The 11,723-nt window shown below is 35.3% G+C and overlaps 2 protein-coding genes across 2 annotated transcripts; both read right to left on the reverse strand.

Annotated features, from left to right (window-relative positions):
• Window positions 1-1,906: 1,906 nt before the first annotated feature.
• Window positions 1,907-6,851, reverse strand: LOC102604937 (putative pentatricopeptide repeat-containing protein At1g64310). The gene is made up of 2 exons (XM_015307388.1): window positions 4,790-6,851; window positions 1,907-4,443 (listed from the first exon to the last, which is right to left on the reverse strand). The coding sequence occupies exon 1, from the start codon at window positions 6,535-6,537 to the stop codon at window positions 4,858-4,860; it is 1,680 nt and encodes a 559-aa protein (XP_015162874.1). The 5' UTR covers window positions 6,538-6,851; the 3' UTR covers window positions 1,907-4,443; window positions 4,790-4,857.
• Window positions 6,852-8,524: 1,673 nt separating this feature from the next.
• On the reverse strand, window positions 8,525-11,291 carry LOC102605718 (histone deacetylase 6). Its single transcript, XM_006344394.2, has 6 exons — window positions 10,606-11,291; window positions 9,504-9,944; window positions 9,237-9,379; window positions 9,010-9,100; window positions 8,787-8,924; window positions 8,525-8,543 (listed from the first exon to the last, which is right to left on the reverse strand). Exons 1-5 carry the CDS (start codon window positions 11,167-11,169, stop codon window positions 8,793-8,795), a joined length of 1,371 nt encoding a protein of 456 aa, XP_006344456.1. The 5' UTR covers window positions 11,170-11,291; the 3' UTR covers window positions 8,525-8,543; window positions 8,787-8,792.
• Window positions 11,292-11,723: the final 432 nt, after the last annotated feature.

Raw genomic sequence — 11,723 nt, forward strand, 5'->3', positions numbered from 1 at the left:
TTGCACAGATATAATGAACATTTTTCTACGTTATCCTTCAAAATAAAATAAAAAACAGTAGGTAGTTTAGTTGATTGGTTGTCCCACCAATTCACAAATATAAGTCAGTTGAGTTTTGAATGTGTATTTTTATACAAAAAATGTATTATTTTGATGTAGGGTAAATCTTTAATTATGCTCACTTTTTTTTTAACGACGATGGTGTCAGAGTCAGCTTAAACACATCTTAACTATTCTACGAGAGTACTTTCTATCTTCCACAAGTAAGATTATATCTTAATTATGCATTAAGTTTTAAAAAAAGTTGAGTCAAGATATAAGAGTTAGGAACATCATCAACAGTTCATACTTTTTCACAATGTCAAAGCACACAGTTCTCCTTTCAACATAGTAACACACAAAAATGGACTCAAGCATAATAATTTCCTAGTTGGAATTTTGAAGATATAGGCTTTACACACAGTGAAACTTGTTTGGCTAGCCTAATAATTCAGTAGGTTTTAGTCATGGAACATGGCTAGTGTAGCTACAAGTTGTGAATTTGAAAAAGGGAGAGAGAGAGAGAGCGAAACAACTACATACCTAAGAGGAACAAGTACTAGACCGAGTAATTCTGTCCACCAAGGCTTGGAGCGATGAGAAAAGGAAATCACCTAATGTTTTTATACCACTTAAGACCTCATGATCTCAACCTACTTCGTTGACCACTAAATAATGTCGTCCGCGAAAACAATGGTTTGCTGGGAGACAGATCCCCCACTTCCTATTTGTAGCTGCCTGCTCATAATTGCAACTTGCTATTCCTAAGTCCTAACATAACCCAAACTGTTTTTACAGCTCAAATTAAAGGGCAAAAGGAAGATGAAAAGGACACATAAGGTCTACATCCTAATGTACTAGAGTATTATTTTGCCTAACACTTGTAAGTCATACAGTGAATACATTAGTCTAAGAAGTAGCCTCTCCAGCTAATCATTTCACCTATTCTTAACTCAGTTCAGAGCCTCAAGGTCAAGGTTGCTTTCAAGTGCCATATAGGAGTTCAAAACTAGCACTCTACAGGTTCTGAATCCTAGAAAAAAAGGAATATTTCTGTTCCAACAATCATGCAATCTCTTCCAGATTATTTTGGTTCATCAATCAATTTTAAAATAAAGTAAAGTATGAATTAACTAATCAAACAGTAACTTCCAAAAAAGGAAACAGATGAGGAAAAAACATTGAAGAAAAAACACAAATGACCCTACTGATAGTTAAACTAGGGACCTGATTTCACCATTTGATTAGAAGCTCACACTACTCCTGTTTTGCCTCAGTAAGCAAAAGTAAACACGAAGAACTATGTCAACAACTTCAAAAGCACAAGCAAGAAAAATGCTATGATGTTTTATAATAGCTTCATCAGAGTGATAAATATTCAGTAACTCGAATCAAGAGTGTGTGCGTGAGCGTGCAATTGCAAGTTTCCTCCCAATCATCAGTAACTCATCATCATTGCTACTTGAGACAAAGATGGAATGTTCCCAGCATTGTAGAGAAGCAAACGTAAGTGCAAATCCAATGTAAAAATGACAGTAGAACATGATGGAGAAGCCTCAATGATTTGGTTAACTAGGTAGTTAATGAATGAAATAATTCTTCCAATTATTACCATATAAAAATCATTTAAAAGAAATGTCATTTACAATACAAAAACACTAGGTGATTTCTTCTCATCTGACCTAGCCTTGGTGGACAGAGTTATGTAGTACCTATTGTTGATGGGAGGTAGAAGATATCCCGTGGAATTAGTCGAGGTGCACAAAAGTTGGCCTTGACACATGGTTAGAAAAATTGTCTTTACAAGAATGAAAGTGTAGATAATACTCTCATCCAGAAAAGAAATACAACTATACTTCTACAGAAATCGACACAAAAAGAAAGCAGTAAAAAGAGCACTTGATAAGTACAACCATTTAGTAAAGTGGTAACAACTTACAAGAGTGAAAAGCGAAAGAAATAGTAAATGCTTAACACAATTTGACAGTTTATGCCATTTTCCTTTGATAAATTCAATATTTCTGTGGCAATAAAACTTCTAATCGGACTTCAAGATTTTTTAATTAAATGCTACACGCTTGCATACTGATAATTCTTATAACTTGTTGTTTTCCAGGGTTCAAGAGGCTGTTACAAGGATCTCATCACAAGCAGCATAGGTACCACTTTGCATTGCCATAATGTTTTCTTCTTAACCTTATTATAAATAATTTTGGGTCTTTGAGAAGCAACCAATTTGATGCACAAAGCTAACAACGAACAAACAGAAGCCACTAGTTGTCCTGCTTATGTAGGAGAGCTGTTTCTAACCTGTGATACCTTTCACTTGAAGTAGCAAATTTGTCGGGCAACTGAATTTATGATCCAGGATTTCTTCAAGCCTTCAAACATCAAGTCCCTCCCACAAAATGAAAGAAAAATATGTTAGTGATGCAACTAGCAAAGTTATTCAGAAGTGTCATTGACGCACGGTATCTTATAAAACTGTTTTTATAAATCAGCTAATGTGCGTTTTAACACATTTAAAAGTGTGCATTTTAGAAGAGTTCTAAAACCTCAGCGCAAATGTTTGTTTATGCAACATTAGATAGCAATCAGTTAGAACACTAAAATTGCATCTAGGGGTAAGGATTCCAATACTGACTGAGCAACTGATCATATAATAAAAATGACAGCCTGCTTTAACTATATCAAATAGCTTACACACCCATATCATATATTAGCACACTTGGCCTCCTTTAGCAAGTATAGCAACTTGAAGAAAAATGCATTTCAAATACTTGAATCTTAAAAACTTTCAAAAGTTCAATTAACATAAATGAAGTTTAGCGAAGATTTAACACACTGCCATGGAAAAGACCGAGAATACCAACCAAAGATGTAGCTATAGCAATTGACAATGGGATTGATTACACACCAAAAGACTCCCACAAACTATTTACACATGCATATATTGTTCAAATTTAGTGGCAATAAAACGTGGAAGGATCAACTAGTTTGAGATTTAGCTAAAGTTGATCGATATAATTGATAGAATGTAGTAGGAATCAAGGTGCAATGATTAGAACACAATTGGTCAGGAAAAAGGTCTTGTTTCATAGACTAAATGCACCGATGGTGAGAACCAGTCCTGCATATGACTTCTAACATTTCAACTCCTACTTATTCCACTTTCCGGCTCTTTAAGTTAAATATCTCTACTTATAAATGCCTTGTATAATGTTTGGCCTCAGAGAAATTTCAGTTGATACCACAATTTATCATACCATATTTACAAAAGAAACTTTGCCTGTCCTTCAGAGTCTTGAAGCATGCAAACACAACTATGAAACGCATGATGACTGCACCAAGGAGAACCGAGCCTGCAGACAATGTACTTCTTGCCTCATGTTAGAGACATTTTTCGATGACTTATGTTAATGGTCTAAAAGATGTCAATATCAATAGTGCACATACTTGTTCAAATTATGAGAACCTACAACAATTCTTAAGAAGTTCTTAATAGAGGCATTTCATAGCGCATTACACATGATGCAGCGCTATTAGTATTCTTCCAAACATATGCACAGAAAATCCGTTCAACGGAATAACTTCCTTCATACTATGCAACAGCTCAGATTTAATCCACACTCCAAATAAACAACATTTAGTGAGACACTACAACAACCTGTACAAGATACCTATTAAATCAGAAATACAACATCATGATTTCTTTTTTCTTTTTTTCTCCCTTTCTTTTTTTTTATCCGGGGAGAATAATATTCATGCAGCAAAGTTGAAAATTCCAAGTATCCTTAATAAAATCTTTCGTAACAGCAGAGATAATTTTGTGAACAATTGAACAGAAGGTGGGAAAAGTTTAATTGTCATTCACAGTTGAGTACTGATTCTATGTAACCATGAACTTATGGTGAAACGAGGGAAGTAATAGACGTTGACCTAACTTTAACACTGTAGCTTTAGGATGATCCACAGATTTTCTGATGTAAAGAGTAACAAACAAGCCAGTGGTCTCAAAGCCACAAAGACCCCATATGCATAATCTTGTAAATGCTTCAACACATAGTTCCACCAATGTACAAAGCGAGAAAAATGAAGCAGTCTTTCCGGAACAGCGAACAAACAGCAGTAACTCCCTAGTCATCTCTCTACTCTCTTAGAAGAATGGAGAAGCCTCTTAAATATGAATGTACGGAGAGGGAGAGGGAGAGAGAGGTTTCCATGGCTCTCAAAAGATAAAAAGAAAAAAGAGGAAGACTTCTGGTTTCTTCTATTTTACCTAAACATTCCATGGCTGCATTCTACACACTTGTGTGATGAAAATGATTTGCCACCATTCTTGAGCAGTCAAGTGGCCACCAGTTTGAAATCATGCAGATTGAACTTTCATAACAGAACAGAGACCTAAAGAAAAAAAAAAGGTCTTCGTCATCCATTTCCTAAGGACTACATAACTGATCAACGAAGTGCAGAACAACAAAGATCGTAAGCTGTTCTTGTATGTTTTAGCTTTACATAAGTTTCAGTTATCATGCCTTAACCGTCTGTTGACATCATGTTTTTAACAATCATGAATTATTCATGGTAAAACTTTTTGTGGAAGAAGACACAGAAGTGAGGAGATGAACCTTCCATAACTTGTTAGAATCATGTTCAGGTGCAGAATGGGTCAAACTATCTTTTTTTCTATTTGTTATGGAATTACATGATAAAATTTCCCTTCATGACAAGGAAATTAGATTGATCCTACCTCCTCTCGCAGCTTCTGATCCTAGATTCAGCAACTGTTAACTCGTGAAAGATGTCGCAGAAGACACTTCAAGAGTTCCTTTCAAAGGAATGTTTTTTACTAGTAATCCAGCTTTTTCCAGGAAGTTTCAACTTTGTTAATCCAGAATCTACTCTCAACTTATTTACCAAATCCCACCTCCCATCACTAGCATACATATTTGAAAGCATAATTCTGTAACTATTATTCTCTAGCTTATTCCCAAAAAGACGACAAGCTACAATATCTGCGACCTCATAATTTCTATGAGCATCACAGCATGATAATAGTGCCCCCCAAATGCCAGAGTCAATTGGTTCTTGCAGAGATTGAACAAGTTCATAAGCTTCTCTTAATTGTCCTTCCATTCCAAGAAGCTTTACCATGTAAATATAATGTTCGGTGTTAGCTGAGATGCCAAATTGATCTTTCATTCTTCTGAAATATTCTCGACCATCATTGACAAGACCAGCATGGCAACATGCACAAAGAAGTGCAGAAAAAGTAGCTTCATCAGGTTTGTGCCCTTCCTCCAGTGCCTTCTCGAATATCTCAAAGGCCTGAGATGCAAGTCCATATAAACCAAGACTTGAAATAATTGAATTGTATGAAACAATATTCTTGAAAACCATAGTCTCATAAACTTGATATCCCAATTCCAAGAACCCACATTTCGAGTACATGTCAAGTAGAGCAGAGGAGACCATAACTTCCGAGTGATATCCATGTCGAAAAGCATAACCATGTGTCTCAATGCCTGGCTGCACATTTGCCAACTGAGAACAAGCAGTTAGTACAGTGGTAATCAGCGATGCATCTGCCTTCCCACCTTTCATATTCATTTCTCTGAAGAAATCCAAGGCCTTGACACTATCCCCACACAGCGAAATACCACTTATTAAAGCAGACCATGTAACTAAATCAGGTTCTACAAGACTATCAAAGACGCTAAATGCTGAACCCATACATTTACACCTAGAATACATACTAACAAGAAGACTGCTTACATGATCATTCGACTCTACACCAAGTTTTAAACAAAATGCATGGATTGCTTCACCTATAATCAGCACACTGGGATCATCTATAGTCATAATCAGGCCTACCATTGAGTACTCATCAGGCCGCACCCCCATTATCTGCATTTCACTAAACAACTCTATCCCCTTCTCCAATTCCCCAAGACCCCCATAACCTGATATCATCGAATTCCATAGGACCAAATCCGGTCCCGTTATCCCAGAAAACACCTTGCTTGCATCAGCTATACAGCCTAATCTTGAATAAGCACTTACCAGTTGACTACTACAGATAAAGTCCAACTGCAACCCAGATAGAACAACCCCTCCATGTAAAACTCTTAAGCTGTGCAAATCAAAATTCTCAGAGCTGGCTTTTACAAGGCATGCATAAGTGAAGTTATCAGGCATTATTTCAGAATAAAGCATATCATTAAACAGCGAAAATGCATTTCTAAATTTGTGGGCTCTAGCATAAGCTCGAATTAAGGAGTTCCACAGGTAAATGCTTCGGTGGGGAGTTTTATCAAACAGGTTGTGTGCTGAGATGATGTCGTTGTTTAGAGCATAGAATCTTATAATTCTTGTAGCGTAAAATGGGTCGTGTGAGAGATGAGTCTTGATTATGAAAGCGTGAAGCTCTTTGGTTCTTGAGATTGGAAGCTTCGGCTTTGACAGTTGAGCAAGAAGGGAGTTGAAGGGGATGAACATCAGCACATTTCAAACAACTTTTTGTTGATTTTTTTTTGTAAAAATTATGTTGAGTTTGAACTTTGATTTATACTTTATACCCCAGTTTCTAAGAATTAGTAAAAGCTCTCGCTTGACTAATATACCTTAAACAGTTCCCCGAGTTACGAAGGAAGCCTCGAACTTATAGGGTACATAGATTGAGAATGGAAATTGAACTCTATGAGATTAGATTTCACGGAAGAAAACGGAATGGAAAAGGTTAGTTGCACATTTTTTAGGAGTAATGTGTCTTTTCTCTCTCCCCGGGGATTCAGTCTCTCGGGTATCTATTAGCATATAGATCTTGGAGTAATTTCCCTGGACAGTTTCCCATGTTTGGGAAATTATCTAGGAATATCACTTATGTTTGTTTTAGGATCACAATATCACCTAACTTTATCTCTTTTTCTCAAAATATACTTGACACAAAAAAAACATTATCTCTCTCATAATAGGATGCCATGTCACATTATTCCTTTTTTATTATTAACATTTTTTCTAATTCTTTAAAAACATTATATCATTTGTAGTTTGACAATATGGTTACCTTATTACTGTAATGAATAAAATATCAACAAAAAGGGAGTCCAAAGTCAAAAGGGTCATTTTTTTCCTTCAAAATTTTTTTTAACCATAAAGGGCAAAATTGCTCCTGACAAAAATTGACGTCGTTCCGTTAAAAGAAATAAAAATCGCGAGAGAAAGCAGCGATTTTCTCAAAAAATAATAATCATTATTTCTTTAAAATCGCTGCTATAGTAGCGTTTTTATAAAAAAAAAACTATTTTTGTTAAAGAATTAAAAAAAAAACATAAAGAACAAGTTTTAAATTACATAAATTTTCGGCAGCAGCCATTTAAAAAAAACAAGTTTTTTAAAGAAAAAATCGCTGCCGAGGCAGCGGTTTTCAGTTTTTTTTTTTTTTTTAAATTTCATTTAAATCGCTGAAAGGGTAAAGATTTTTGTAAAAAAAAGCTTTTTATGAAAATCGCTGACTTCAGTTTTAATTATATTTTTTGAGAAAATCCCTGCGAAGGCAACGATTTTTATTTCTTTTAGCGGAATGACGTCAATTTTTGTCAGAACAAAATCGCTTCGTCAGGAACGATTTTTCCCTTTTGGTTAAAAATTTTTTTTGATGTGTCGCTTTTGTTTTTTAAAGATTTTTTTTTGTCTTTTTTGCTCCGGACTCAACAAAAAGGTGTCATTGCCCATTAGTGCCCATATAAAAACATTATCTCGCTTGAAAAAACCGAAGGAAGCCACATATTTTCTTGAAGAATCGGAGAAGCTCATATTTGAATTTGCCGCCTAATCCCCCAGAACTAGGGTAAAAAATTTTGGGCTATGTAATTTTTTTTTACTAGGTAATATGGGTTGTCTAAATTTTTTTAAAAAAATGTTAATAATAAAAAAAGAATAATGTGTCATGGCATCCTATTAGGAGAGAGATAGTGTTTTTTTTTTGTCAAGTATATTTTGAGAAAAAGAGATAAAGTTGGGTGATATTGTGGTCCTAAAACAAACATAAGTGATATTCCTAGGTAATTTCCAAACATGAGTGACTATCCAAGGAAATTACTCATAGATCTTGTGGGCTACATAGAGTGATTTTGTACCATTATAACTTTATTTACTTTTAATTGCATCTAAAAAGAAAATACTAGAATTTTTATTTTAAAACATAAGAAATTTGTAAATAACACACCAGATATTATTATTTTCTTTTATTGAAATGGTAAACGAGTATGTTGCTCATTTTCTCGAATAACTTAAGTATATGCTCATATCTCTATTCACCAAATAAACAAAGTTATAATGTATATTATAATTACATCACTACAAATAACATCTTACTATGAGTTTCTATCATTTCTCATCCAAACTAAACAGAAAATTTGTTAATAGACACATGTTGAACAGCTTAGTCTCAGAGGCCTCCAATCAAATCATGTCCTCATTTTTGACTTTGTATTGAAAGTAACCTGCATTACAAACCACACCACAATTCAGTTTCAAGCAAAGCAAATTATACTGCAATTTCTAAGGGAACTAAAACTTCATAGGAAAATAGGAGGAGCGGATTCACTCAGTGCGCACCCAAACAGTGGTGGCTGCAGGTTTCCCCATATGGGTTCCAAAAGAAACAAAAAAGAGATTTAGGTTCGAATTAGCAGGCATGGGATGGTTGTTTCAAGTGTGTGTAGAAGATAACTTGAAGGCCTTACCTCATGTCAGTTCTCATTGTTGAAGTAATTGTAGTAATTACTGAACTTTCCGTTATTTGACTTCTCCTCGTCATCAGTATCGTAATCCTGGCTCATCTGTATCCCTGGCTTAGGCCTTTGATCCATATTTTCGTCTTCCTGGATACATAAATTGTTAAATGAGGATCAGGTTGGATAATATACATAGAAACTCAAATGATCTTGAAGATAAACTAGTGCTGACCTTTTCTGGAACTTCTGTTACGGAAGGTGTCACTTGAAATGGAACACTAGGTACATGGGGTAAATGCGAGAGTTGCTCCAGCAAAGTGTTCCTGCACCCACCAATTATTCATGTTAAATAACATCATCTCACACTCGCTAATGCTTCACAAAGATTCGAACATTATTAGATAGTATTTTCTGACAGTTCACTAAAAGCAAGCCCTAAAAGAATGATGTTCAGATTACCTGATCCTCTCTAGTTCCGAGGGAGAATTCTCATTCTTCATGGGTAATGATTCATGATATAGAATATAATCAGGGGCAAAATACTCGTAAAACTCACTGTAAGGCAAATCATTATCAGGCTCTACTCCAACTGCAACTGCTGTCTGTAAACATTGAAGAAGTTCAAACTTAGCACAACAACTTATAAGACAAGTAAAAGGTAATAGGTGAAAATGCATAGACAGGAAAAAGCACCAAAACGGAGAAATAGAGATTAAAGAGATTCACCTCATAGCACCAGCACCGAGCAACATTTTTAACAGTATAACCTCCACCACCCAACATCATTAAAGGGACATTGAAAGACCTGAGGAATCGAATGCAATCTGCATGGCCTTTGACAGACAAGTTAAAGACACCCAGCCTGTCTCCGGCTAGTGAATCAGCACCACATTGAAGAACAACAGCTTCAGGTTGATAAACCTCCATCACTTTTTGGATTACAGGACGGAATAGACTACGGAAACTTTCATCATCAATACCATTATTCAATGGTGCATTTAAGGCATAGTACTTCCCGGTACTTGCACCAATGTCTTTGACATGCCCTGTACCAGGAAAGAAGTCTCCAAACTTATGAAAAGACACTGTCATAACCCGATCAGTGGTGTAAAAAGCCTCCTCAACTCCATCCCCATGATGAACATCAATGTCTACATACAATACACGCTGCACAACAACAATGAGCATGTTAAAGAAACAATAGTTTGTAACAAGCAGTTCTCCTGGCAAAGGCAAAAGATGTTATCCAGCTATGGCCTACAAATCACACTTATACACAATTAACAACAATTATTGAAATCATATCAGCGATCAACTAAGTAACGATTTTTAAGTATTTTGGACTCCAAATTACTAGGTCCATCCAATTAAGTATGACCTAATCAACAAAATATCAGAAAATAATATAGTAATACTTCTTTACAGACAACAATACATTAAATTATACTGAAATCGACAATGTCTTCCGGTCTATAATCCTTTTCTACATCCTCAAGACCATTATTAACATATTGCTTACAAACTCAAATGATAGAAGCACATTCAAAATTTCGTTTTTTAATATACATCAACGCCAATCCAAGTCAGACTCAACAACAATATGAACAAAAAAAAGCCACACACCTAAGAACAAATAGAGCCTAGCCTTCGATCAAGTAAGCAACAGTTCTCAATAACACACAAATAGCTCGACTTTTTCAAGGGAAAAAACAGCCTTTGATATATTACTTGCGGAACAAATAATATAAGCGAAACAGAGAAAAACAGAGCTAACATGAATACTCATGAAAATATTTACAGTAATAAAAACAGAGTATATAGTATTTACCTTGTGGACCTTGAGAAGTTCTAGAATTCCAAGAACAATATCATTGACATAGCAAAATCCAGAAGCTTCACTTTTCTTTGCATGATGCAACCCACCAGCCCAATTGATAGCTATATCAGCTTCATTCCGATTAAGCTTAGCGGCGGCGCCAATTGAGCCACCAGCTGAAGTTTGACAAAAATCAAAAAGACCATAAAAAAGAGGGCAGTCAAAGCTTTCCGAGTCCGAACCGACATTGAAGCGTCTACGTTGGTAGGAATCGTACTTATCATTAACAATCTCCGGAGAAACTGAAGAGAGAAACTCCACATAGTCCGACGAGTGGAACCATCCGATTTCCTCCTTAGTCGCCGGAAACGGTTGAATTATCTCCATCTTACGGTGAAGATTATAGTTTAAAATAAGATTGTGGGCAACACGAATACGGTGAGGCTTCATTAGATGACCCTGGCCGTAATAATACTCGCCGATGGAAGAGTCGAAGAAATAAGAAACACGGCGGTTTGTAGCGTCGGTACCTGGCGAACGGAGCGACGCGCCGCCCTCCACGACTGAAGAATCCATTGCGATTGCTGTAAACTGGTAAAGTTTGTTAACTTATAGAAATCTTTCGTAAATTTTAGAAATACAAAAGAGAGAATAGAGGGAGTCGCTTTTTATAGGAAAAAAGCTCCAAATCCTTGTTATAGTCGGAAACGAAAAAACTGAAATCTTTTTGTTAACTTTTTCCGTGTTTTCATATAGTTGTCTTTCTTTTTTTAGTAACTTATAAATACTACTAATGTCTATTTTTTTATGTTGTTTAATTTTAAATTTTCTAATGACATGTTTTAGGCTATTAAATTTTTCTATAAAAATATTACTCCCTCTATTTCATATTAATTGAATTTTTGAAATAATGCACACTTATTAATAAAACATTTATTACGACCCGGTTTCAAAAATTAAGATTTCGAAACCATTTTCGCAACTTTGGCAGTTTTGTTAAGTTTTGAAAAAATTATAATTTGAAAGTCGCCACTTAATTTTTAGGAAAAACATTTTAAATAAACCAGAGTCAGGTAATGGTTCAAATAATTCTCTAAGAAGGGTTTAGGCATCTTAGAGAATCCGCTAAC

The sequence above is a fragment of the Solanum tuberosum genome, unplaced genomic scaffold (genome assembly GCF_000226075.1).
Source record: "Solanum tuberosum cultivar DM 1-3 516 R44 unplaced genomic scaffold, SolTub_3.0 scf00055, whole genome shotgun sequence".
Taxonomy (NCBI): Eukaryota; Viridiplantae; Streptophyta; class Magnoliopsida; order Solanales; family Solanaceae; genus Solanum; species Solanum tuberosum.

Excerpts from the sequence above, each read along its gene's own strand:
- LOC102605718 (XM_006344394.2), bottom strand. The coding sequence starts at position 11,169 with ATGGATTCTTCAGTCGTGGAGGGCGGCGCGTCGCTCCGTTCGCCAGGT. Across the intron at positions 9,945-10,605 it reads AACTTCTCAAGGTCCACAAG|CGTGTATTGTATGTAGACAT; the intron begins GTAAATACTATA and ends GTTGTTGTGCAG. Across the intron at positions 8,925-9,009 it reads TAACAGAAGTTCCAGAAAAG|GAAGACGAAAATATGGATCA; the intron begins GTCAGCACTAGT and ends TTATGTATCCAG.
- LOC102604937 (XM_015307388.1), bottom strand. The coding sequence starts at position 6,537 with ATGTTCATCCCCTTCAACTCCCTTCTTGCTCAACTGTCAAAGCCGAAG.